The 24,563-nt window shown below is 53.4% G+C and overlaps 9 protein-coding genes across 9 annotated transcripts; 4 read left to right on the forward strand and 5 right to left on the reverse strand.

The window, feature by feature from the left end:
- Positions 1 to 243: 243 nt before the first annotated feature.
- On the forward strand, positions 244 to 2,422 carry AYO21_02138 (hypothetical protein; the record flags this gene model as incomplete). Its single annotated transcript, XM_022652118.1, has 6 exons — positions 244 to 1,177; positions 1,233 to 1,281; positions 1,326 to 1,508; positions 1,557 to 1,702; positions 1,776 to 2,325; positions 2,380 to 2,422. The coding sequence occupies 6 exons, from the start codon at positions 244 to 246 to the stop codon at positions 2,420 to 2,422; spliced, it is 1,905 nt and encodes a 634-aa protein (XP_022515504.1).
- Positions 2,423 to 5,062: 2,640 nt separating this feature from the next.
- Positions 5,063 to 7,111, reverse strand: AYO21_02139 (hypothetical protein; the record flags this gene model as incomplete). The annotated part of the gene is made up of 1 exon (XM_022652119.1): positions 5,063 to 7,111. One exon carries the CDS (start codon positions 7,109 to 7,111, stop codon positions 5,063 to 5,065), a length of 2,049 nt encoding a protein of 682 aa, XP_022515505.1.
- Positions 7,112 to 7,829: 718 nt separating this feature from the next.
- On the forward strand, positions 7,830 to 8,615 carry AYO21_02140 (hypothetical protein; the record flags this gene model as incomplete). Its single annotated transcript, XM_022652120.1, has 1 exon — positions 7,830 to 8,615. One exon carries the CDS (start codon positions 7,830 to 7,832, stop codon positions 8,613 to 8,615), a length of 786 nt encoding a protein of 261 aa, XP_022515506.1.
- A 41-nt stretch (positions 8,616 to 8,656) lies between these two features.
- On the reverse strand, positions 8,657 to 9,724 carry AYO21_02141 (hypothetical protein; the record flags this gene model as incomplete). Its single annotated transcript, XM_022652121.1, has 1 exon — positions 8,657 to 9,724. One exon carries the CDS (start codon positions 9,722 to 9,724, stop codon positions 8,657 to 8,659), a length of 1,068 nt encoding a protein of 355 aa, XP_022515507.1.
- Positions 9,725 to 10,427: 703 nt separating this feature from the next.
- On the forward strand, positions 10,428 to 12,309 carry AYO21_02142 (hypothetical protein; the record flags this gene model as incomplete). The annotated part of the gene is made up of 7 exons (XM_022652122.1): positions 10,428 to 10,601; positions 10,651 to 10,701; positions 10,752 to 10,881; positions 10,928 to 11,068; positions 11,155 to 11,712; positions 11,763 to 12,018; positions 12,075 to 12,309. 7 exons carry the CDS (start codon positions 10,428 to 10,430, stop codon positions 12,307 to 12,309), a joined length of 1,545 nt encoding a protein of 514 aa, XP_022515508.1.
- Positions 12,310 to 12,501: 192 nt separating this feature from the next.
- On the reverse strand, positions 12,502 to 13,749 carry AYO21_02143 (hypothetical protein; the record flags this gene model as incomplete). The annotated part of the gene is made up of 1 exon (XM_022652123.1): positions 12,502 to 13,749. The coding sequence occupies one exon, from the start codon at positions 13,747 to 13,749 to the stop codon at positions 12,502 to 12,504; it is 1,248 nt and encodes a 415-aa protein (XP_022515509.1).
- Positions 13,750 to 14,531: 782 nt separating this feature from the next.
- On the reverse strand, positions 14,532 to 16,038 carry AYO21_02144 (hypothetical protein; the record flags this gene model as incomplete). Its single annotated transcript, XM_022652124.1, has 2 exons — positions 14,532 to 15,164; positions 15,220 to 16,038. The coding sequence occupies 2 exons, from the start codon at positions 16,036 to 16,038 to the stop codon at positions 14,532 to 14,534; spliced, it is 1,452 nt and encodes a 483-aa protein (XP_022515510.1).
- An 831-nt stretch (positions 16,039 to 16,869) lies between these two features.
- AYO21_02145 (hypothetical protein) lies at positions 16,870 to 19,023 on the forward strand (the record flags this gene model as incomplete). Its single annotated transcript, XM_022652125.1, has 4 exons — positions 16,870 to 16,876; positions 16,939 to 17,319; positions 17,385 to 17,455; positions 17,536 to 19,023. The coding sequence occupies 4 exons, from the start codon at positions 16,870 to 16,872 to the stop codon at positions 19,021 to 19,023; spliced, it is 1,947 nt and encodes a 648-aa protein (XP_022515511.1).
- Positions 19,024 to 19,756: 733 nt separating this feature from the next.
- On the reverse strand, positions 19,757 to 24,404 carry AYO21_02146 (hypothetical protein; the record flags this gene model as incomplete). Its single annotated transcript, XM_022652126.1, has 4 exons — positions 19,757 to 22,051; positions 23,046 to 24,137; positions 24,256 to 24,368; positions 24,392 to 24,404. The coding sequence occupies 4 exons, from the start codon at positions 24,402 to 24,404 to the stop codon at positions 19,757 to 19,759; spliced, it is 3,513 nt and encodes a 1,170-aa protein (XP_022515512.1).
- Positions 24,405 to 24,563: the final 159 nt, after the last annotated feature.

A 24,563-nucleotide genomic window follows, 5' to 3' on the forward strand; every position in this document is an offset into this window, starting at 1 on the left:
CCAGTTCTCAACTCCTGGCTTATACTGTCCCTGCCGGTTTTCCTACCAGTCTATTTCCCTCGTACTATATTCCCCCATCACCGACTCAAGAGGCAAGTGTCTTGTACTCTCAGAGATTTCTCTCGGACTTCTGCTGACAAACCGCCTTTCAGCCCCAACCCGTCCTTTTTGATCCGACACTAAACTACAGTGAGTCCTCGAGAACACCATACGCTCATACTATGCCATCAGAGTCTTCCTTGAATGGTCCTCTTTGATGCTGACAACAAGACAGCTTTCCCCCTTGAATTGACAAACCAGACCAATATCCCAGAGGAGAGCGAAGACCCCGTCTTCTATCCAACTCCCCTCTTTGCGGTCACCAACGGTAGTGCGATTGTGGCCAATGCTATCAGCCAAGTCAATTCTATTCTAACAACAGACGCGTCAAATTGCTCCAAATGTCTCTCGGCGTTGGAAGTCGGCCAATATGTGGCTCAGCGGGTGCCTACGATGGTCCCGGATCTGCTGGTGCAGTTGTGCATAAGCAGCGGGTTCATGTCCAACACGAGTTGTCACGAAAATTACGATGCTGAAAACTTTGGCGCTATCTACACCCAAATACTCGCCCTGGGTGATATGGCTGGATCCGATGGGCAGTATCTGTGCAACTTTTTGAGCGGCAACTTCTGCCCTCGCCCGTTCACTCTTCCTTCCAATACCACCGAGTTTTTCGGCCCCAAGCCTGCCAATATCACTGTACCCAAACCCAGCGGCAAAAGAGTCAAAGTCATCCATTTGAGTGACATGCACATCGATCCAAGATACGCCGTCGGTTCCGAAGCAAACTGTTCAAGTGGGTTGTGTTGCCGTTCCAATAACCCAAAGAGTGCTTCGGGTCACTTGGAGATTCCTTCGCCATTATACGGCGCGTTCAAATGCGACAGCCCTTACTTCCTTCTGACCTCTGCCTTGGAGTCGATCGCACCCCTGACAGGCACCACGTGGAACAACCAGTCCGACAAGGACCAATTCGCTTGGGGGATATACACGGGCGATTTGGTGTCTCACGAATCCCAGAACGAACTGTCCAACAACTACACCCAATATGCCGAGACCTCGATCTATCATATGATCAAGTCTTATATTCCTAGCGGGCCCATCTTTGCCGTGCTTGGGAATCACGATAGCAACCCGGGTAAGAACAATCCCGCTCGTTGGGGGGGGAGACATGGCTGATAGGGGTGATGCAGATGGTATCGATTCTCCGCACAGCCTGCCAGGAAATCTTGGCCAGCAACAGTAAGTCGTTGCGCTACTTCCGGACGTCTCTAACTCGAGAGCAGGTCGTGGAACTGGAACCACGTCTCTTCGCTCTGGCAGCAGAACAACTGGATTAGTGCCGAGGCCGCAAACGAGGCTCGCATGCACTATGGCGCCTACAGCATCAACCACCCAAAATACCCACAGTTGAGGATCATTACCTTCAACACCGACTTCTGGTACCGGAGCAACCTCTTGAACTACATGTAGGCAGACCCTCCCACCTGATGAAGAGAGTTCTCACGTCTAGGCAGCAACACCACGGATCCGGACAACAGTGGGATGTTCAAGTTTGTGGCGCAAGAGCTTGCGGATGCCGAGGCCAAAGGTGAACGAGTCTGGTTGTTGGGCCACGTCTTGTCGGGCTGGGATGGTTCCAACCCGCTTCCCAACCCTACAGGTAAGTCGACATGGGAGCTTATCGGACGAGAAAATGGATGACTTTAATGGGTGCTTGCCTAACTGCTTTGCAGATCTTTTCTACCAGATTGTCGATCGATATTCTCCACATGTTATTGCCGGTGTCTTCTTCGGCCACACTCATGAAGACCAGTTCATGATCTACTACAGCAACAACGGCACCACACAAGATGCTGCCCATGCCCTCAACGTCGGTTGGATGGGCCCGAGCGTAACCCCTCTGACCAACCTGAATTCAGGCTATCGCATGTACGAGGTTGACACGGGAGATTTCTCCGTCTACAACGCCTATACCTACTTCGCCAACGTGAGCGCCTTTCAAACCCTCAACGCCTCTCAAACAGGTCCCGTATGGAGTTTTGAGTACTCCACCAGGGACACATACCAGGTTGGATGGCCCGAAGATGCGCCCCTCAACGCGACATACTGGCAAAAGGTCACCGAGGCCATGGCAGCGAACCACACGCTGGTGAGCATCCAGAACACGTTGCAGGGGAAGATGAGCGTCATGAGCCCCAACTGCACCAACGACGCCTGTGCCGAGGCTAAGGTCTGCTACATGCGGAGCGGGAGTGTGGCTTTGGGGAGACAATGTCCGCAAGGGTGAGTTTTGTGAGTGAGTGTCGCTTGAGCGCTGTGCTAATTTTCGTGCTGCAGATTTGGTTCTGTCCAGAGCCCTTTTACCGGCAAGAACTTTTAGGAGGTTCTGCGGAGATGACACGAGCCTACCGATCCCAGATGTACATACATACAGTTCACCAGACGCAGAATGGTAATAACATAATGATATCGAATACCGAGATCTGACAAGCACGAGTTTACTAGACGTGGTGTTTCATCCAGAGTCGGGCACAGCCGATGTGATGCGCTGTGGTGTATGTAGGTCAGCCTCGTTGGTTTTTTCCCTCGCCCGCTGCGTTTGCGATGCGATGATAAAGGATCAACGGGACAAGGACAGAGAGTGATCCCATGTCACCCGCGAGGCTGCTCGAGTAGTCTCGCGTCCTACGTACCGATCTTGTCTGGACTCCCGTCGATTCATTCCAAACAAGTGGCACATAACCAGGAAGTCATATATATGTATGTCACCACACCGTGACACTGAACACAAGGGAGGGCTGGTAAGTGATGGAGTCGACATTCCCTCTCACTTGCAGCACCTATGCATCACGCCGCAGCGACTCTTTCTTCGTTAGCCTCGTCTTCAATCACCAACACCAACACCAAACAAACACTAGGGGTGAACAATGAGATATGTATATACGTACGTGAAGGCAACGCCACATATCACCCACCCACCCCGTCACCGTCACCGTCACTCCCGCCTGGCCTTTGTAGGGCAGATCACTTGTATAAGCGTATAAATAAACCTGGAACATCCAATTTCTCTTCTTTTTTTTTTCCAACAAGCCTTGCGAACGAACGAATGAATGAACGAACCAACCAACCAAAGAGTGTTTGAGAAATCGGTATCAACTTCATCCATCCAACAAACCATACGACCAAACTACCAATTACATATCTACCTGCCTAGCTACCTGCCTAGCTTGTTACACCCATCGCTAATCGACCGTTACCCTTTTCTCACCTCCCACTCCTCATTCTCCGCCACCCACAACACACAACGCAATACGACCCACCCAACCTATCTAGCCCACACAGAACAAGGAGACAGAGAAATAGCGACTGAGAGAAAGAGTGTGTGTGTGAGAGAGAGAGAGAGAGAGAGAAAGACAGAGAAATGTGCATCTCAGCCCCAACCAGAAAACACTGCCGCGTGTGCGGCGTTCACTTTGCGACGGACCAGTACTTTGAGATGGAGTGCGACCAGTCCAGGACGGCGCGGGAGCGGCAGGGGCAGCGACAACCACGACACGGAGTCGGTGTTGGCGGTGTTGGTGGTGTCGGTAGTGGTGGCGGTATCGGGAAGAGCCAAGTGGATCGGCGGTTAGGGGTATCAGAGGGACGCGGAGGTGGGAGTGGAAGCCTGAAGGTGAAGGTGGCAGGGACAGCGACAGAGACAGGAACACCCGTGCAAGGTATCGGGCTGTGTGGATCTGGTGTGAGGAGACGCGAGACCTGGGTCGACTGGTACAATGACTCTTGTCCTACGTGCGTCGCGCATGACGAGGCAAGTGGGCTAGCTGGATGAGGACTGCTTTGAGAGGTAACGAAGGCCACCTGCGTATGTATGTATGTGTGTACCATCCGGATGAACCTATACTCTTTCTTGCTTTTGTTCTTCCCTTCCCGTCTCATGCACGTCTCTGATGTCTCTGACGCCGCATCGAGAGAGGACTCGAGAGACCCCAGATACAGTGGACGGTCGTCTAAAGAGAAAATAGGGGGCATCACAATATACAACACACACACACACACACACAGGGAGAGAGAGGGAGAGAGATCCATATAATACATCATGTGTATGTATGTACGTATTTATGTATGTACATGATCCCAACGTAGAGAGTGTATAAGTTATCCATCATATATATACTAAACTCGGTGGTTTATCTCTCGCAATCGACCATCGGATCAGGAAAGCAGGGCTTCCCGTCCGCTCAGCCGTACTTAAGCCTGTTCCCGGCCGGTCAGTACCACCGTGGGTGACCAGGTGGGAATCCCGGCTGTTGATTGTTTTTGTTCCTCCTCACCGTTCATCGCCCCCGGGGGGGGGTGGATGGGAATAGGCAAAGGATGTAGAGAGTGTTGAGTATTTACTCGGTATTGAGGAGTGTACCTCGTATATTCATTTCATTCATTGGGGCACGTATGTAGATCCCCAAGTTGTGTGGGTGCAACAATTAGTGTGGTTTTCTTGAGTTTTTTTCTTTTTGAGCTGGTGTGGTGGGGGACACGAGAGGGACTTTGTGAATAATTCTCCTGATTCTGTCAGCCTTGTCGATCACTAGTTGATTTTCTCAGCCTTGCACCGCAAATCCTAACAATTCCTCAGCTGCGGTACAGGTACAGGTACCGAGCACTGACATACTGTGTGTGTGTGTGTGTGTGTGTGTGTGTGTGGCTCTCGCGATTGTGTTCCAATTTTTATATCTCGCGTACATTGTCGAGAATTTTTCACTAAAGCATCTATAATCCCGGAGAACAGTAACTTTGTACGCACTCAAGCATGATACTATCTATATGCATACGTGGCTACAAATGCTGACTACCGCAGAGTCATCAAGACCTCGATGCACTGAGAATCAATCTCCTCGCTCATAGAGACTGAAAGGTAAATAACTAACTGATAGCTAGACAGACAGCCTATAGCCTAGACACACACACATCTCTCCCAATGGTCTTCTTTCACGACCCGTACGACCTCCTCGCCTTCGTATCACAATCCAGCCTGATTGAGCAGAGAATCCAGTCTCCCCAAGGCCATGCCCATCAGCGAACTCCCCCAGCCACCACTCCCGGCAACGACGCGAATGGCGCGTTTCCAGCGTGAAATCAGCTCGCTGACCTCCGCCCGCGCTGCGCCACCAGACTCGATCATGAGGAGCAACTGCACGAGGAACGTGCTGACAATGGCAAAGTTGCCTTGCGACCACGAGTGCCAAAACGCGTTCCACGGACCGATCAAGCTCACCATGGTCTCGAGCAGTTCGACGGCTTCTCTCGCGCAGTTGACCGAGCCGGTCACGACGGCGGACGCGGCGGACTTGTAGCTGCTGTCTACGGGGGTTTCACTAGTGCTGCCACATTGGACAGGTCGCAGAAGGGCGCGGAAGAGAACGATCGACACAACGCACGCGGCGAGGTGCACGGATGCGCTCATCCCGGGGGTCTCGTCGCCAGAGTTGAGCGGGAGATCGGCCTTCAGACTCTGTCTGCAGTCACTGAGCGCGGAGCGCAGGGGCCGGGCGAACTCGAGCGATTTGAATAAGTCGGACGAAGTCTGCTTCGCCGCGCGGATCGTGTAGTACGTCCCGTGGATCTGGGCCAGGAGGTGTGTTAGAAGGACAAGCCGCTCAAACTCGTTGCTGTGTCCCATTCCAGCATCATGGTCGTCAGACACGCCGTCCGCGGACTTTGGCAGAGGCACGTCGTAGTCGTCGGGCCCGATCGATCGTCCTCCAGGCGAGTCCACGCTGACCCAGACGTCCATGGTGAATGTTGCCCACCACAGTCGTGTGCGAAGCTGTTTCTCTGCCAGGGGTATGTTCCATCCGCTGCAATCATACTGGAGGCCGAGTGACTTGGCGATGGTGCTGGCGATGGACGCGAGCCACGAATAAGTCGGTGTCAGCCCCTGGTGCTGGATCGTCGGGCCTTTCTGCAGCAAAAGCAGACACGCTTGCAAGGCTTCAATAGAAGGCGAATTAGCCTCCTCCAGCAAAGCTGCAATCGCGATTCTGTAAAGCTGCTCGCGTTTACCGTTTGCGTCGGTCAGTGTGGCACTCAGGTAGTCGTTGTGTATGGCAAACGGCAGAGCGGTGGCGTATACCGACGCAAACAGAGCGAGCGAGGCCGCGTCCTGCGGAGGGTCGCAGTGAATGTCATTGTTGAACCCGTCATGCTGTTGGAGAACGGGGAATAAAGGTTGCACGAACCGAAAATACAGTCGGAGGAGTTCATCGCGCTGCTTCCTCACGAGCAGAGCCTCGATATCTGGCCACGACGCACCTTCCATGCACGACTTGCCGGTGACCAGGAACGGGGGATCATCTCTCACCATCAATATCTGAGGACCACCCTCGCTGGACGACTGGTCGTCATTGTGGTCTCGCGTGCTTGTCAAGCGGATCCGGGAGATTTCGAGCGGATTGGTGCTGCTGCTGCTGCCCTTCATTAACTCCATCATCACATGGCGGTTCAAGTGGCCCGTATCCGGCGGGATTTGAGATCGGTGCAGCGTGCCCGAGTCGTGATACCTGGTATCCCCGGAAGACGGACGCAGGCTCTGCGGCTGGAAATGCCGCGGGCTGGTACTTGCGTTTCGTCCATCTGAGGCGGACGGCTGCGGGAGAGGAGACCTCTGACTCTGACTCTGGCCCTGACTCTGAAACGGAGGACTCCCGTCCTCGGCGAGATCGAGACTGTCGAAGATGGTGCTGTCAAACGCCTCGACGCTGAAATCCTCCCAGCTCTGAGGGGGAATCGACGCTAGGCGCCCCTCATGCGGCTGCTGCTGCTCCTGCTGCTGCTGCTGCGGCAGCAGAAAATGGTTGTTTGGCAGAGAATGCGAGTGCGAGAAAACTCGCCGTCTCTTGTTATTCGGCCCGTTCTGGAACGTGCAGGAGCTCCCGCGACTCTCGCAGAACGCGCACGGCGGCGACGTCTCGATGCGACACGCTATCTTGCGTCCTCGACAGGCGTCGCACGGTCTATCGCGCCTCGAGCGGAACGGCCTCGGACCTTCCTGGCGGCTGGACAGGTCCATTGTTTGGATCCTGCAGGGCGCATCCTTGGACGGTCCCAAACACAATGCATGACTTCAAAACAAACCTGAGATGGGGAACCAAACGAATGGAGAGAGATGTGTAAGGTTGTTGGCTCTTTCGCGGAAGGGGGGAAGCCTGCGGGAATTGTTATCTCAAAGCGGCTAGTAGACCACGACGGTTTGATAACGACGACGGGCTTCTCTTTTCACGCGCGTGTGGGCGCGCACTTGACCGAGGGGGGTTGAAATCATGCTTTCCTCTTTTTTCGCAGTCTATTCTACAGTAGCTAAGAAAGACAAGAAGCCACTGAGAAAGTGGTGCATGAACATTGAGCCGCTGCGAAGCATGAAGCGTCTGTCACCCTTTTAAATGCTCTCCCGTTTGAGTTTCTCGAGTGTGTTGGCTTCGTCTGAGATTTCTGTGTCAACATCGCTCATCTCCGCGCCTCTTGAGAAACGCATTGTTGCCCGTTACAAAGTGTCGATAAGGCGAAGGGAGAGAGGGATTTTCATGGATGGACAAGTGGCCATCGCAATGCCGCCGAACGCATCTGTCTCGAGGCGTGAGGTACGGCGCCACTCCACCACCTCCGAAGGTCAGGTGGAGGAAAGGGTAAATGCTATATAACCACCGACAATCCTCGTGCGCGCGCAGACTCAACATGGATCCAGCACGCGCAAGTACAGCAATAGAAAGTCCCGTATATCCGCCGCAGCCATGCCTTCGTTCCGCGCTCTCCTGCAGGCCAAACAACGCCTGATCGGGACCTTCGTCAGCTTCAACGACCCGTACAGCGCTCAGATCCTGGCACAATGCGGCTTCGACTGGCTGATGATCGACATGGAGCATTCGCCGCTCTCTGCGCAGGAGATCACGGCCATGGTGCATTCCACGGTGGCGGCGTCGGGGGGAGAGTGCGCGCCCATCGTGCGGATTCCATCCCACGGCGTCGAGTGGATCAAATGGGCCCTGGACAGCGGTGCCAGCGGCATCATCGTGCCCATGGTGAACAACAAGCAGGAGGTCGACGGGGTCATCAAACGCGCGCGCTACCCTCCGACGGGCCAAAGGAGCTATGGTCCCTTTCGAACGCCCTTCGCCGAAATCCCCGCGCCTCCCGACGTGGCCGACTACAAGCGAAAACGGGCGCCCGAGGTGATGGTCCTGCCCATGATCGAGTCGAAAGAGGCGGTAGACAACGCCGAGGATATCGTCGGGACCGACGGCGTGGACGGCATCTTCATCGGACCCGTCGACCTGAGACACTCGCTCGGCTTCGAGGGCGCCTCGGGGGATGAACCAGAATACGTGGCAGCCTTGCAGAAAGTGCTTCAGGTGGGCAAAAAGTGGGCAAAGCCGATCGGCATACTCGGCTCACAGGCTGCGATTCCTCGTCTCGTAGAGATGGGATTCAGCTTCATCATGTTACCAGGAGGGGACGCAGGGATCCTAGCCGAGGCGGCTTCGGCGCTGCTAAAGGCATCGAAAAACTCGATTAGCTAAGAACCATAATAATCTATTGCTGAGACATCGATTTTGATGCTTTAATCTTGCGAGCCTTCATTTCCAGGGCCTACCATCTCGACTGCGGTATGCTTCATGTACGGGATCTGTTCGTCGTTCCACTGAGCGACCAGCTTGGCGATCTCCTCTCCAGAGAAGTTGCTCTTTTCAATCCGTTCTCTCAGCAGTCGGGCCCGCTTCTCGAGAACATCAAGGCGGTACGTCGACCACTGCTTGAACAACTGGTCGTGGCGACTGCTCTTCTTGACGTTGCCCAGATTGCTGACGTCCTTCAGACTCGGGTCCCGTGGACGGAACGAAGTAACCATGGTGACACGCTCACCAGTTCCGACGGCTCTCAACGCAATGTGCTCGATACAGCCTCCTTGCATCATCACGGCCCAGCCAACTTGAGGTCCTCGGATCTTGGCGATAGAACCGTCCCCTTTCCTGAGGCCAGTCTCACCGCCGATCATGTTGGATGGGTCGGACAGCATGCAAACGCAGACCCAGGGATACGAGTCTGTGTGCCATCGACCAACTGAGGCGAGCTCCTCGGACTGGTCAACAGCTGGAAGGGGGGTTGATAGTGCCTGATTGGGAGGCATGGCAGGTGGTAGCGCAGCATCGAGTGGCATGCCGTCCTCCAGAGCGTCCACTTGGACGTTGATATGGGCGATCTCGTAGTCGAAAACCACATCCAGATCGACCCCAGCAGCGTCCGAACAAGCTTTTATGACCTCTTTGCTGCGCCATACGGAATCAACAAAGGGTGTATCTTTCGAGTATCCCCTCATCTTATAGCAGTTCGGCTTGGTCCGGTCACCATGCTTGACCACAATCTCTTTACGAAAGAGGTCCGCCCGCATCTGCTTGACACCTTCAAGGGTGAACAGCGGGAATGGCTCTGTAATGGCGACGGGCGAGATGGCATCTTTCTCCGACAGTAGCAGCTCTTTCAAGGTAATGATGCTTTTGGGAGGTTCAAAGCAGAGGTGTTTGGCAGGGTCGAAGCGAACAGGCCCCGGTGGACTAGAAATAAGAGGCTCAACCTTGACGAATGCATGGTCGACGGTCGGCAGGGGAAGAACGCTGGTTTCGGCGGCCATAATGGGCAGGTGGTTTGATACAGTGGTTAATGCTACGACTCGTGAGTTTGAGTCTCTCTTACCTCGATTTTATAAACGTGGCGCGGCCGTCGTCTATCCCGCAAACACCAGTTCGGTCCATCGCGACGGGGAGCTTCATTACCATGAGATAGGTCAGGTTTAGCTTTTCGACCTGCTCGCCGGATGGGGTGGTGGAGGCAAAGGACAATTGTATATGGACGGGCAAGCAGACGGCGAACCGAGATCGATGTAGCGGGCATCTCCTCCTTCATTGGTGGCTGCGCTAAGCCCCTTCAGTCTTCTCAAAGTCTCCCTCGTGGCGTCAGATAAGCTCCTTCGCCGAGTCTTCTTGCCCGTGATAGTCTCTCCATTCCCCGGCCGATTCCCTATCTTGAGGAGCGTTGGCTGTCTCTCCAATGAGCATATGCAGATTTGACCGTCAGCGGGCAACCGGATGGCTGGTTCCTCCCGTTCTATGCCAAAAGCCCACACTATCCACGCCCCCCGTGTCTATCACAATGTTGGATATGGAGCCGGGGCTAGCGTTCCGTGGGCCTATCAAGGCAGATATGATAGTACCGAAAGTCAAACATGGGGATCTCAACCTCGCCTGTCACTACAAAAGAATGGCTTGTTTCCACCGTGCACGTCTCTGACTTCTCCCAAGTTCAGTACTTCGGCTTGATTGACAACAAGGGAGGCCATGGGTACAGACAAAGACACCAATGTTGGCACTGCCAGTCCAGTCTCGGAGGAGGCACCCGAAGTGGGCTCCATTCGAGAGCTCAAGTCACTGCATGTGGACGGTCTCGATCCAGTCTTTGAGCACCAAGCTCGGCTCGTGAACCATGCAGTTCAGTGCATTGGCATGGGAAAGGTAACACCAAGTGAATGCCCACCAGGTTGATGCGAGTTGACGTTTCTAGTACCAATGGGCACTCTTCTTCCTCTGCGGGTACGGTTGGCTGTGTGATCAAGTAAGTATTCGAGACTTCTCTCCCACATAGCGCCAGCTGATTGTCTCAAGCTCTGGCAAACGACCGTCTCGGACGCCCTTGCCCAAGTGGCTGTTGAGTTCACGCCAAAGCATTCGGCATTTTTGTCTCTTGCTTTGATCGCTGGATTGGTTGTTGGTGCAACTTTCTGGGGACTTGGAAGTGAGATGTTTCAGCCAGAATCCACTTCATGTTCTGACTGTGGCAGGTGATTTGATCGGTAGAACACTGGCATTCAACCTGACTCTGCTCATTGCTGGGGTCTTTGGCACCGCTGCAGGAGCTGCCAACAGCTTTGTGTCCTGTGCTGTTCTCGTCGCCCTGTGCGGGTTTGGTGTTGGAGGAAACTGTAAGTCCAGAAGCCTGAATCTAAAAAGTCGTCCGCTGACTTCGCAGTACCTGTCGATTCTGCCGTCTTCCTTGAATTCCTTCCAGGGACTCACCAGTATCTGCTCGAGATTTTGGCCGTTTGGTGGTCAATCGGTCAAGCCATCCCAGCAGGTGCAGCCTGGGGCTTTCTTCCCAACTTCTCTTGCAGCGCCGACACACCTGTTGGTCAATGCCATAAGAAGGACAACATGGGCTGGAGGTATCTGATGTACACCATGGGTGGCATCACCTTGGCCGCTTTCTTTGCTCGCTTCGTCTTCTTCCGACTCCGTGAAAGTCCACGCTATCTGATCGGTCAAGGACGGTACCAGGAAGCCATTGAGGTGCTCAACGATGTCGCAAAGTACAATGGCACCACACAGCCCCTGACTGTCGAGGATCTGTTGCAAGTCGAGAGAGACTATGCGACCGTCGGCCATCCTGCAGCTGTAAAGAGGCCCAACACCTGGAAACGCACTTTTGCACAATTCCGACCCGGTGGTCTCAAGCACATTCGAGCTCTCTTCTCCACCAAGAAGGTTGCCTATAGCACCAGCCTCATCATCCTCGTATGGGGCATGATTGGTCTTGCGTCACCACTGTATGCAAACTTCCTGCCAGAATGTATGTATACGACTGTGACGACGTTGGAAAAGTTGCTGACGATGAGATAGATCTGGCGTTACATGGTGCGCAGAGCGGCTCGAATAGCATCGGCATCACGTATCGCAACAACTTCATCATCATCGCATGCTCCATTCCAGGTACTTTGATGGCGGGGTGGTTTATCGGATTACCATATATTGGCCGAAGAGGCACGCTTGGTATTTCCCTGATCTTGACCTCCGTCTTCCAGTTTGCCTTTACGGCAGCACGGACACAGGCACAAATCCTTGCCTTCAACTGCATCACCAGCTTTGTTTCGTATATGTGAGTTGCACTCTAGGGTCACCGTGTTTGGGTTCATGCGCTGACTGGTCACGTAGCATGTGGGGAGCTTTGTACTGCTATACGCCCGAGGTCATCCCCAGCGTGCATCGAGGCACGGGTTGCGGGTTGGCGGCAGCATTCAATCGTATCTGTGGTCTGATGGCGCCCATCATCGCAACTTATGTCGGCTACACGAACACGCCCATTTTCGTCTCGGCGAGTTTGTATATCGCTGCGGGATTGATCAGCTTTATCTTTCCGTATGAGACAAGCGGGAAGGCAAGTCTGTAAGCGCTCGATGTGATGCGCGAGGGTTGTATCAGACTTATTGGTTGGAGAATGACGCCCGTGAGCGATCTCATGACGTTGGGAGATCCACGGGCCACGATGTATAGCCAGGACCAACCAGCCACCTTTGATTGTTATAGAGCTTATGAGTTGTCTGATTCACTTCAGATGTAAGCAGTTCATTTCTTTCGAGGGTCAAGAAAGAGGAGTGAACCCCAAATCCTGCATGGACCACGGCCTGAGCTCCACGAGATCATCCGGGTCCTTTTCGCCCACGGGCTTGCCAAACTCGAAGAGGAACTGTAGCATCCATTGATCCATGCGAAAGGACGTCTCCTTGTACTTCTGACATGTCTTGTGGAACTCGCGGAACCGCGTAAAGCAGACGTCCAAGGTGGGCCAGAAGGTCTGCAGGCGGGTCAAGATCTCAAAGTTGCGTTCGAGACGCGAGCGCGCGGTGCGGATCTGGACCTCGTCGGTGCTGAAAAGCAGGATGTGGAGTTGGACGGTTGATGCAATCACCAGCACGTGTCCGACCATGGTGTAGTATACCTCGCAGCCCGGGGTGGAATATGCCCGGTACAGAATCTCGCAGAGCCCGATCGAGTGGCCTTTGCACTTGTCGGCGTAGTACCGCGCGTGGACGGTCTCGTCGTATGAGTCCTCGTGGAGGTACGGATAGTACAATAACTGTCCGTAGTGGTAGTAGCCCAGATAGACAGCCACGAACATTGGACCGAGCCCGATCGTGGCGTAGCGCGACAGGTTTGCGTGTGTGTCCTGCAGCCCAGGGGGTAAATTGTCGTACCAACCTTCCAACTTGGCTGTGAGTGCATCGACGGCTTCTTTGTGGTGGGTGTCGAGGTGGGAACGGGATACCGCAAGTTCGTTAACGGTGCTGATCTCGAACAGAATCGCATTGAGCTTGATCATCTGTGTCAGCAGCGAAGCACTCGACTCCTGTAGGCTGGATGGGCTGGGGATGTCGATGCCATCGGGGCGCAGGCTGTGAAACACCGTCTCTTCCATGGGGTAGGGGACGTCGTTCCTGGGTGTCAGCATTCTGGGGATCCGGACACCTCTCGAAGACCAGACGTCAATCATACATAATGTCCACCATGCTCGCCGGTGCACTTCCTGCTCGACCCTCGACGTAACAGCCATGTTGGGCAGATCAAGCAACAGCGCATTGCGACAGGCCACGCTGTAGTAGACCGCTTCGGCAGCTGCCTCTCCTTCAGTGATAACATAAGCTCCCAGAAGGACGGCGGCCTGCAACGTCGTCATGGAAACTTCGCGGATGTTGAGGAGATGCTCTGCTTCCTGGGCATATGGTCTACCTCGAATTCTCGGATCCGTTCCTGCGAAGAAGGCATCTTCTGAAAATCTGGCAGAGAGACTTATCATCGCAAGCAGGAGGACCCTTGGGATTGTGCCGTTCATGACATCTTCCACCACACTGGGTGGATGGAAGAGCGAATGGAACGTGTCGTGTATGTAGCGGAAATACAGTTTCACGAGCTCTACACATAGAGACTGAGAGGGTAATTCTATCGTAACGCATTGACACCGAGTTGAGCCAGGCACGGAGGTATTGGGAGCCGTAGTTTGTGACTGGGTAGGCCAAGTGGTATCGATCGAAGGGAAAGGCACAAAGGAGCAGTTGAGTTTACGCGAACTGCAATAGGCACATGGTGCCCTGGGTGCGGTGATTTGGCACTTGCGGCGACGAGTTCTGATGGAAATTTAGACCTTGTGGAGTGAAAGGAATTGTCACCTACCGACACACGACACAGGCAGTGGGAGGACGCATTGTGGTCTAGCAGCCCGTGTCCGAGTTCGATAGTCTTGGATCGGGAGGGGTCTGCGTGTCGTTTTCTCGAGGCGCAGGCAGGGTGTGGCCATGATCTCGTAAACATGGTCGGAAGTGCGAAGAGATCGGGATCATTCTAAAAAGATCGATCTAGTATGCGGTTGCGAGCAATCAAATGTTGTGTCAAGGATGCGGCGAAGAAGGAAGCGGGGTTGGATACGCGCAAGGATCAATACAATCGAGGCGGGGAAAGACAAGGTGCACACCACATGCGGTGAGGCAGAATGATGCAGAATGATTTGGCGAGATGCCTACAATCGCACCGGCTAGCTTCATCTATCTATGTATGTAGATCCAATTTCCCTGTCTTGACAACATTTAGTACCTAGCACCACCGTGTCGATTGTCTGTATTAGAGCTCACTCTTGGTCGTGGCATATCTCGGAGAGCCGCCACTCAAGTTCCGCAGTCTGAACATGCGGATACCATGCCGTGGTACATGAGCTCGCAGAACGTCATGCTTTGGTCCAATGCTGCCTACACGCTTGCCCAAAAGCCGCGGGTCAGCCTTGGCCAGACCCTCTTTGTACGGCGTCAGAGTCGAGTTATACCACGAGCTTTTGTATTGAGCCTGTCCATTGAGAATTTTCTCAGCTGTAGAATCGTCCATGCGATCAGCCCACAGGTCGTGGATGTCAAATTCCTCCATGGTCTGCGGCGCCGAACCTTCGGGCCCTTCATGCACAAAGATGTCATTTAGGGCGGTTGTCATTTCGAGATCCTCGTCCGCTGCATTGAGGAAGATGACCACCTGGTCGTGGAGCCAAAGCGGGCCACTCCAAATTTGGACCTCGCCTTGTCCATATTTGTCCTTCTTGACCTGTTGATCCCGGTATATCTGAGTAACAGACCGACCGAGCGGATCTTGGCTGACTGCAATCACGGCCGGGTTGTTTAGAATTGTCAAGGTTTTGGACGACAGCTTGCGAATGTCGGCCCCAATCAGTAGCGGAGATTTCAGAGCTGCCCACATGGAAAAGTGTGCCTAAACATCAAACACCAGTCAGAGGAGCCATGAATCAGGATCGAGCTTACCATACTCTGTATTCTTCGTCAGTCATCCCACCCTGTCCCACCTCCAACATGTCTAAATCGTTCCAGCCGCCAAACTGACTGCGATCAGCGTAGGGCGCAACTTTATTGATGATATTCATCACCGAACAGTGACTTCCTGGTGCGACACAGTGCGGATCTCGAGGATCGTCGCACGCACATAGAGCGTCTGGACGATTGAAGTGGTCATAGATATCGCCGGACATTCGCCAGGAATTAGCAATAGACATGCCCCACGTATGCACATAGTCCTCTCCCCAAGAACATAACGAATAAAGAATTGGACGACCAGTAGCATTGAGTGCTTGGGCCATCTTGTTGTAACGGTTGAAGGAGATTTCAGGGTAGCCGAATCGGCCGCGATGGTAACAATTGTCGTATTTCAGGTAGTCGACATCCCACGAGGCCCAAATCTCTGCGTCTTTCTCTTCGTGGTCAAGTGAGCCTTCGTATCTGGCGCAGGTCATTTCTCCAGCACTTGAATACATGCCAAACAGGAGACCCATCCCGTGAAGTTCATTAGCAACCCATTTCATGCCGTTGGGGAATTTCTTCGCATCATGTTGAAGATAGCCCCCGGCGTCACGCCCATCCGACCAGCAATCATCAAGGACGACATATTGATACCCCACGTCTTTCAGGCCGCTGTTCAGCAGCACCTCGGACGTGTCGAGCAACAATGACTGGGAGACATCACAGCCGAGGGAATTCCAGTTGTTCCAACCCATCTGAGGCGTTCTAGCCAGACCATTGTTGACTGCATACACTGAAGTGGCCAAAAGGCTTGGTGCGAACAGAAGCAACATCGTTTTATGTGGTGAACGAATGACGAAACAAACGGTAGGGCACTTGGTAGGCTCAGGGACGCCAGGCTCGCCATCTTATAGATCAGGAACCACACAGGAAGCAAAAGCCTTCGCAGATCTGCGGGACATGACCGGTGCAGTGGACTCTCTCTCGTCAAGGCGGTCGCGCAAGGAGCGGCATACTGCAAGGGGAAAAGAGCCAGGCCAAACAGTGGACGAATGAGAAATGCAATATCGGCATCTTTGGCTGCTAAAGTGCTGCCATGTGGTACTTGGATGCAGTGTAAAGCAGTAATATTGCTGAGTTGTCTCCCTTCCTCGCGTTTTGCCAATTCCGGCACTAACAAACTTGCCGAGACTTTGGGCCAACCACGTGCAATCAATCCCGCTGACCCCCTTTCCCACAAGCTCCGCCGAGTCCGCGTAATTCGCTTCCTGGGGTTTCTCTGCATCAGACGCAGTTGCTGACCTCTCCTTCACTTCAAACCACGAATCCATCTATTTCCCCGAATCTGCTGCTGCTGGGGAATCCTTCGCCACGTCCGATTAGCGCACAGAGGGACGTTCAAACCTTTTCGGCCTCTATCCCGATCAGTACTAAATTACCATTGCCAATGCCAATAGCGCATCTATGACCCACAGAGATCCGGGACGTTAACTTTGTGGATTCCGTCCTCTTGTCTCTCCTGGCCATTGGCTAGTTCCATAACATCCCTCCACCAATACCCTTCGGCGGGGGCAAGGCACACTGCTTCTATCGCCTCACTCCCTCCGGTGGCCAAGGAAGGGTAGAGTTCCTTTACCAGCGGTGAGGATGCTCAGCCGGTTGAAATGAATGGTAAAGACTCCCACCTGAAGAATAATTCGCAAGGCCGGGATGTATCTGACCGAGAAATCCAGACCATGAATCCGTCCCCAGCACCCCATCGAGGACAAGTCTTGAGGACGACGACCATTCGGGCGATCGCCCACTGTTAGCAGACGTAGAAGCTACCGAGGACAGTGTCCAGGTACGGGACTTCTACCAGCATGGAAGCGCGAGCCAGTCACCCTTGCGCCAGGAGTGGCATGGCGACGAAGAGGCAGAAGAGAATAGAAGGCTCGAACAAGCTGCCTCGAAGTATTCTCAGTTTGAACACAACTTGACCGTACGAGAAGCTCTCAAAGCCTACCCCATGGCCGTGTTCTGGTCCCTGGCAGTCAGCACCTGCGTGATCATGGAAGGCTTTGACAGCGTTCTGGTACCTAACTTTTATGCATATCCAACCTTTCAACGAAAATGTACGTCTCAACCTTCCCCATTCCCTCACTTATAGGAGCTACCTGATGCTAAGTATTTGTTGCAGATGGTGAATTCGTTGGAGTTACCGAGCAGACGAAGTCCGGCTATCAGCTCAGTGCAACTTGGATGGCTGCGGTAAGTCTCATCTTTTTCTACATTGCACCTCGGTCCTGCTTAGTGTGAGGCTGCGATTGGAACTGAAATGCAAACCATAGATTGGAACAGCATCTGGCGTCGGCGCTGTCCTGGGAACCATATTGAACGGCTATCTTGTCGACCGACTTGGCCAGAAACGAGTGCTCATCAGCGCCCTGTGCGTTCTGTCTTGTCTCATCTTCATGACCTTCTTTGCCCCCAACATAGTAGTCCTGATGATCGGGCAATTCTTGTGTGGGTTTCCATGGGGTATCTTCGCGACGGTTGCACCATCTTACTCCAGCGAAGTGCTGCCCATGGCGCTCCGGGCCTATCTCTCGAGTTTCACCAACATGAGCTTCATCATTGGACAAATCATATGTGCGATCGTGTTACGGATCTTTCTGGAAAGGGACGACGAGTGGGGATTCCGAATACCTTTTGGGTTTCAATGGCTATGGCCGGCTTTCCTCATACCTCTGTTGTCGTTCGCACCAGAATCACCGTGGTACCTCGTCCGAAAGGGGCGTCTCGAGGATGCGGAGAAATCGCTCCGACGCCTTCAGTCGCGCACAGCCAAGATCGATCCCAAAGATACACTCGCGGACATCGTCCGCACAAATAACCTGGAACAATCGTTGCAAATCGGGACGTCCTACGTTGACTGCTTCCGCGGATTCGAACTCCGACGCACCGAGATCGCGTGCATGTGTTTTGCGGGACAAAACTTTTCTGGGCTGTCCTTTGGCTATAATGCGACATACTTTTACGAACAGGTTGGCCTCAGTGCCGAGATGACGTACACGCTCAGTCTCTTCGGCACTGGTTTGGCACTGCTCGCGACGCTGGCGAACTGGTTCCTCGTCATGCCCTACTTCGGCCGTCGAAGAATCTACACGACTTCAATGCTAGTCATGGCGCTCATTCTCTATGTCATTGGCGTCTTGAATATCTGGTCCTCCCTCGTCTTCATTGCATTCACGCAAGCCCTGCTCACCCTGGTCTGGACCATCGTCTTCCAGCTTTCAGTTGGACAATTGGGCTGGTCCCTTCCCGGAGAAGTCTCCTCTACGCGCCTTCGGACCAAGACGATATGTCTCGCCCGCAACGCTTATTACCTCGTCGGCTTCATAGGAGGGGTGGTGCAGCCGTACATGATGAACCCGCAGGCACTGAACTGGAGCGGCTACACGGGTTTATTCTGGGGCACCACGGCCATTCTGACGTGGGTGTGGGCGTGGTACAGGTTACCGGAGACGAAGGACCGGACTTACGAAGAGCTGGATATCTTGTTCGCCAAGAGGATCGACGCGCGGGACTTTGAGTCGACCAATGTCCGCGCACTAGAGGAGAACGAGATGCAACAATTCAGGAGGAAAGCAGGGTCCGACCAGCGGAGTGGCGAGGAAAGTCCAAGAGGATGGGATACCGTGGATGAACGTGAGCGCCTGACTATTAATGCCGGTGAGGCTGACGAGAGCGGCACGGGTGCCGGTACTTCCCGTCGCGTAGTCGCCGACGATGAAGAGAGGCTGTTGTCGCGGACCGCGACCGACCCTGAACCCTGAATGGGACGGCGAGGGAAGGTCATGTTACTTATTATCGACACGGGGCCCTTTTTGGTGGGGAGACACGGACAATCTACGAGTAATCTACTACACCGTAGAAAGAGACTCCATCGCCAGAATCTATCTATGTGCATGTTCTCTTGACAGCAGGAGGATAATCATCGGCATTGGGGATATATCTCCTTCGATTTCTCGAGTCTCTGGCAAAACAAAAATTGAATTCTATAATACAGAGAGAGATAGAGAGGTAGACTTGACCGGCGGCCCGTCGGAAGCTTACAATTCTTCCCTAGGTATGGTTCGTTCTTATATCGACAAGAAGTATGCCGTTGGTCTTGGGGTTGGTCTGGCTTGGCTGTTGCTCTAGTGTACAGGTTGACACGTGGATAGGTATAGATATGGATATATCTAGAGATATGACCTAGACTAGAATGTCACAGTTGCTTGCTGGACCGGATTGGACGGGACTGGACGGGTGATGAGGAGAGTACATAAACTCCGATGTCCATGGGTATCGTTGGTAGCATACATCGAACAATGATGACAGAAAGCCCCTCTATATCCTGGATGACATGTGGATCTCCCGATCGGAAATTTGCAACGCTCATGCTTGTCTGTTGTGTGAGGACGGGCATCGTGCTTGCGGCGGTATCCGCATATCCTCCAATAGCCCATCGGTGATTGTGCAGGTGCTTGCTAGCTTTCCTAGTTCTCACACACCTTTCGACCGTGCTCAGCCCGTCGTCTTGGCTGGGATGGCCTTCGTAGGGTCATTGTCCAGCCTCTTCACCAAGTCCAACGCCGCCTTCACAAACACAGGCAGATCCGGCTGTGCGAAGGTTGGGGGACTCAGCAGTGGTCGCTCTGCTAGGCGAAGCTCTTGTCTCGTACCAGCCGCGCCGGTGTATGTGACGTGGTCCAAGCAAAACCTTGCTGTTGACATGGAAGTACGCTTAGACGTGGACTTGGGATCGGCCTTGGTCTTGGGGATTTTGGAGGCTGACTCCACTGAGAAAAGCCGTGAATCAACATCAACAACATCAACTGATCGGAGAATATATTCCTGTTTCTTCTCAATAGTCCCGGCAGGGCTCTTTGCGCCTTTTGTTTTTCCACCGGTGCGAGTTCCCTGTCGTGCGTCTAGAACGGCGGCCTGCTGAGTTTGTTTACGTGCCTCTTGCAAACTAAAAGGTACCTGCAAAGTGACGAATGGTCGAAACACCCAATCCGAAGAACCGTGTCCTTGCGCATTACCGATATAGACACGCAGGGCATTCATGAACGCTTGCACGACATCAGTTTCGGAAGATCCAGGGTAGGCGAGGTCCTGCTTGAGCTGCTGCGTGAGCAGGACGTCCATACGAGTGTGTGGACACAGCACTGTAAAATGTTTCTCCTGGTGTATGGCTGACACCCGGACGACCTTGAGTCGAGGACGCTGACCCCCCATAGCTTCACCTGCCGTGACAAATATTTCGAAAGCCGGCAAACCGGTCGAGGTTAGAACAGGCGAGAGTTCGAGGCGCAGTATGGCACGCGCATATTGGTCTATGTCGTTCGCAGGGATTGATGGCGGATCAATCCATGGTTCCATAAGTGCGAGATGCTGTGCCAAAAAGGGCCCTCCTCCCACAAAATATCTTCCCTGCTTCTGTGAATCGACCGCAACGCGCTTAGCAGCGTCACCGTTGGCAGCCTGCAGTACCTCTTTGGTCAAAGCTTGCCCAAATTTGGCTGTCACATTATGGTAAAGTTCTTGCCGATTACCCTCACTCCCAACTTTAGCGACTGGGTCGAACGCACCCCGGAGACCCTGCAGAATTGGTGTAAGAGCAGCCTCCTTGCGGGTACCAGCATTCCCAGTCGGCGGACTTGGGGAGATAGACACCAGCCTCAGCCATTGTGTGTGATGCAATAGCGCAGGAAATTCAGACGGAGGAGGGAATGGTTGGTGGGCAATTGCCGACGTAACCTTTCGTGGCCAGATGACTGACTCTCCCGAAGTAGTCCCCGTTGGCACAGAAAGTAAAATCTCGCGACGGGCCTGGTCAGCGCCGCGCTGGTTCCCGTGATGGACGATTCTGATACATTGCTCGTCCATGCCAATGTTCAACCCTTGGTATTTCCGTTGAATCGATTTCAGGTACGCAGTCAAATACTGCCTGGTAGCAGGATCTTGGTACATGTCCCGGTGGGTGTCATGTAGTGGTATAACAATCTGTCCCAGATTTTTTACATAGCGAGAGATTCTCTGCAAGGCTTGCTGAGCGTTGGATCTGGATCCTGTGGCTCTGATCTTGTATTGAGACGGATAGACATCAAGTTGGACATCCAGCTCCTCGGCAATCTTCTTCAATGGCTGACTCGGATGCATCAAGAGATGGTCGAACTTGACAGGCTCGTGCAGGGTGATGACCATCTTCGACTGTTTGCCGGTAGAAACGGGCTCGTCCTGAACCGGCGTTGTAAAGCCCCAGACTTCTTCGACCAAGTATTTGATAACTTCCCTCTTGTTGTATTTCTCGAGATCCTCGGTGACCGGGAGGTGGCCTTTGCGCAAGCGAATATATTTTGTCAACTGCTGTTTCTGGAACCCAGTGTGCAGCTGCCTCTTCAGGGTCGTCCACTCGTGTTTTTCCAGCTGCCCGCGCATCTTGCCCACGAGAGACCGAACGTGTTCGATGTTCTCTACCAACTTCGGTCCACTCAAGGGGGCACTCTCCGAGTTGATGGACTCCTCCAATGTGCTGCCCAGCATTTTGCCCGTTCCTTCATCCATGGGGACTTCGGGTATTCGTCGATCGCGCGTAGGTAGCAGCAACACCTCCGCAGGCGTACCTAGGGAATTGACCCCAAGTTGTGCGGTGGGTTTGGGTTTCCATTTTCGAAAATTGTGACGTCGAAAGTTGGGCCGAAGGGGGGTTGTTTGTTGGGATTTTAAATCATCTTCAAGGTGAGGAGGAGGAGGAGGAGGATGTGTGTCGCCTTCGTCAACTTCTTCGTGTGGTAGCTGGTGTGCCGCTACCCCCTGCCATCGTCGTTGCACACGATTGCAGATAGATTCTGCAGTCCCCAGCGGACTGAGGCTGGCCCTGGCTAGATTTCTCTGGCACCGCAGGCAGACATGAACCCGGTTGGTGGCACGTGCTAACATATATGTCGTGCATGAAATGCCACGACTATGGCGCTTTGTTCAAGGGAAAGAATGGCCACGCGCTTTGGTTGTTCACTACGTTGAAAGCACGTACGCAGTTGACGAAATTCCCATAATTGGAAAAGTGTCGCCCAGGGTAAAGATGGCGTAAATACTCGGAATAGCTGCCTATCTGAGAAACATTTCAATTGTACGAGGTAAACGTGACACCTGCCAATAATATCAAAATCCTTGCCCGATTGGATCGAGTCCTTGTAAACGGTCTGCTGAACCACCACTGCCACAGTTGTTGACTTGCAGATTCTGGACAAGGACTCGGTCAATCGCACACCACATTCGAGATATGGCACAAAGCTCCACGCTGTGACACAGTCTATGCGGAAAAACGATGCCTTCTATTGCTAACATGATGAACACTATGATCAGAATGATGTTAAGACATGGGTCGACATCTCGAGCTTTGGTAATATATACGTATATGACAACATCAAATGCTGATAGCAAGCTTCGTAGAGCTCTTTGATGACTGGTCGTCTTTTACGTTCCCTTTATGAATAAACGTCCTCGGTAAGGTCGACAGCAAAATTTATGTTTGAGAATACCGGTTTGGTCGTCCAACAAAACCGTTATCCCGGCTTCTGTGGCTGTCAGAAACACAGGTGATACCACGCCTGACGAGGCCTTCTCCTCCCCATCCGGGGCAAGCTTTGAGTGGCTTTCATCTCTTCCCAAAGAGGAGAAGGACCAATGCGAGCAGGTCTGACGGGAGAGCGGGTGGAAGACCCGTCTTGCCCCAAGCATCGGTGAGTGGTGAGTGGGACACATTATATATTTGCGCGTAATTTCTTCAAATGATTCATCATCTTACTCCGATTTCCCAGCTCCGTAAATCATCACGGAGATCAAACTCGGTGAACTCGTGGTATTCTGATCGATCACGCCGGCGATGTTCCTGCTGGCTCGCATGGACTTGCTGCTCGATGCTTGCTCGGCCACTGACGGCACCCGCGGCAGTTGTTTGTAGGGTGGGAGAATCTCGACTTGATCCGCGCCGGTGCCCCTGGCCGTGGCTGATTCCGCTGGCAAATACCTGGGGTGTCAAGAATTGGCGTGGAGTGACGGGTCTCCTGGGCTCATCGCTTGAACTGCTGCCGTTCTCTTCACGCAGACCAAGCCTGGTGTTCTGTTGTTGATGTTGCTGCTGCTGCTCCCGTTGTTGCTGTTGTTGATTGCTAGCCTTGCTACTGGACGACTGTGGTCGTACTCCGCCGTCTCCTCCCGCAAACAGGTTCTCAATCAGTTTATCTGGAGGTAGTTCTCCGGATTGACATGCCCACGTCGCTGCCAGCGTTCGTCGATAAATATCCTGAGCTTCTGACAACTCTCTCGTCTTGCTGGTGATGCTAGGGATGTCGTCTCCTTCGCCGGCCTCTGTGGTCAAGACCCCCGCGATGCCACCGACCACCATCGCTGACCTCAGTGGAGGTGCTATGAAATTAGAGTCGCCCTCAGTCTGCCTCATTCGGATCCCAATTTTCAGCGTGCTGTTGACCTTGCTGTCCTGTAGGAGATATCTTCTCGTGATGCTTCCATCATCGGCTTCATCTTGCGGATCGCGGTCTGCGGGCGGTAGATCCGGTAGTCGAGTGTATTCGGCCAGGTTGAGTTTCACATTGCCCAGATGTACGCGACCACCTCTTCCGCCTTCATGGAATTCTTGGAGAACTTCAAAGTGGATGTCGCACTCCTGGAGCATGCCCGTCTTGTCGATGGTCAGACGCACCGGTATTTCCTTCCAATAATCCCATGTGGCCTTGTGTTCTTCAATCGGGGCCTTTTCGGTTCGCCCGCGGTGCTCCGCGGCGTTGGAAGAGGAGAGGTGCCATCTCACGCAAGCGGTGCCGTAGATCAATGGAATGTTGGTCAAGTCGATGATGCGCAGGACGAGGTCGAATTTGGGCTACACGAATTAGCCTGGCGGTCACTAGCTGTTGCGGAGAAGGGCTTCAGGAAGGTGGAAAGTGGCGCAAGCCGACGACAATAACGATGGAGCAGCTCGCGACGCATGACATACATACCTTGCGGTTCTTGGGGACTGAGAATGCCAGATTGATCAGCGCTTGCTTTCGCAGCATGTTCCTCGCAGCGTGGAGGAGAATTCCCCCAGCATCATCACCATCGCCTTGGATCACTAAGAAAAAAGAAGGAACTCACCAAAGGCCTGCATGGTCGAGGAAGAGCACGGGACGTCACCTTCTTTTCTTCACATGAGTAGCGAACAAAGCAAACGCGTCCCCAGGTGTTCTTAGTGGGTTCCTTCCATTTCCGGCCGCAATTCTCTTGTGTTTGGTTCGCTGGTTCGAAGACGGCCGTGGAATTGCGTAGG

The sequence above is a fragment of the Fonsecaea monophora genome (genome assembly GCF_001642475.1).
Source record: "Fonsecaea monophora strain CBS 269.37 chromosome Unknown Scaff9, whole genome shotgun sequence".
Classification (NCBI taxonomy): domain Eukaryota; kingdom Fungi; phylum Ascomycota; class Eurotiomycetes; order Chaetothyriales; family Herpotrichiellaceae; genus Fonsecaea; species Fonsecaea monophora.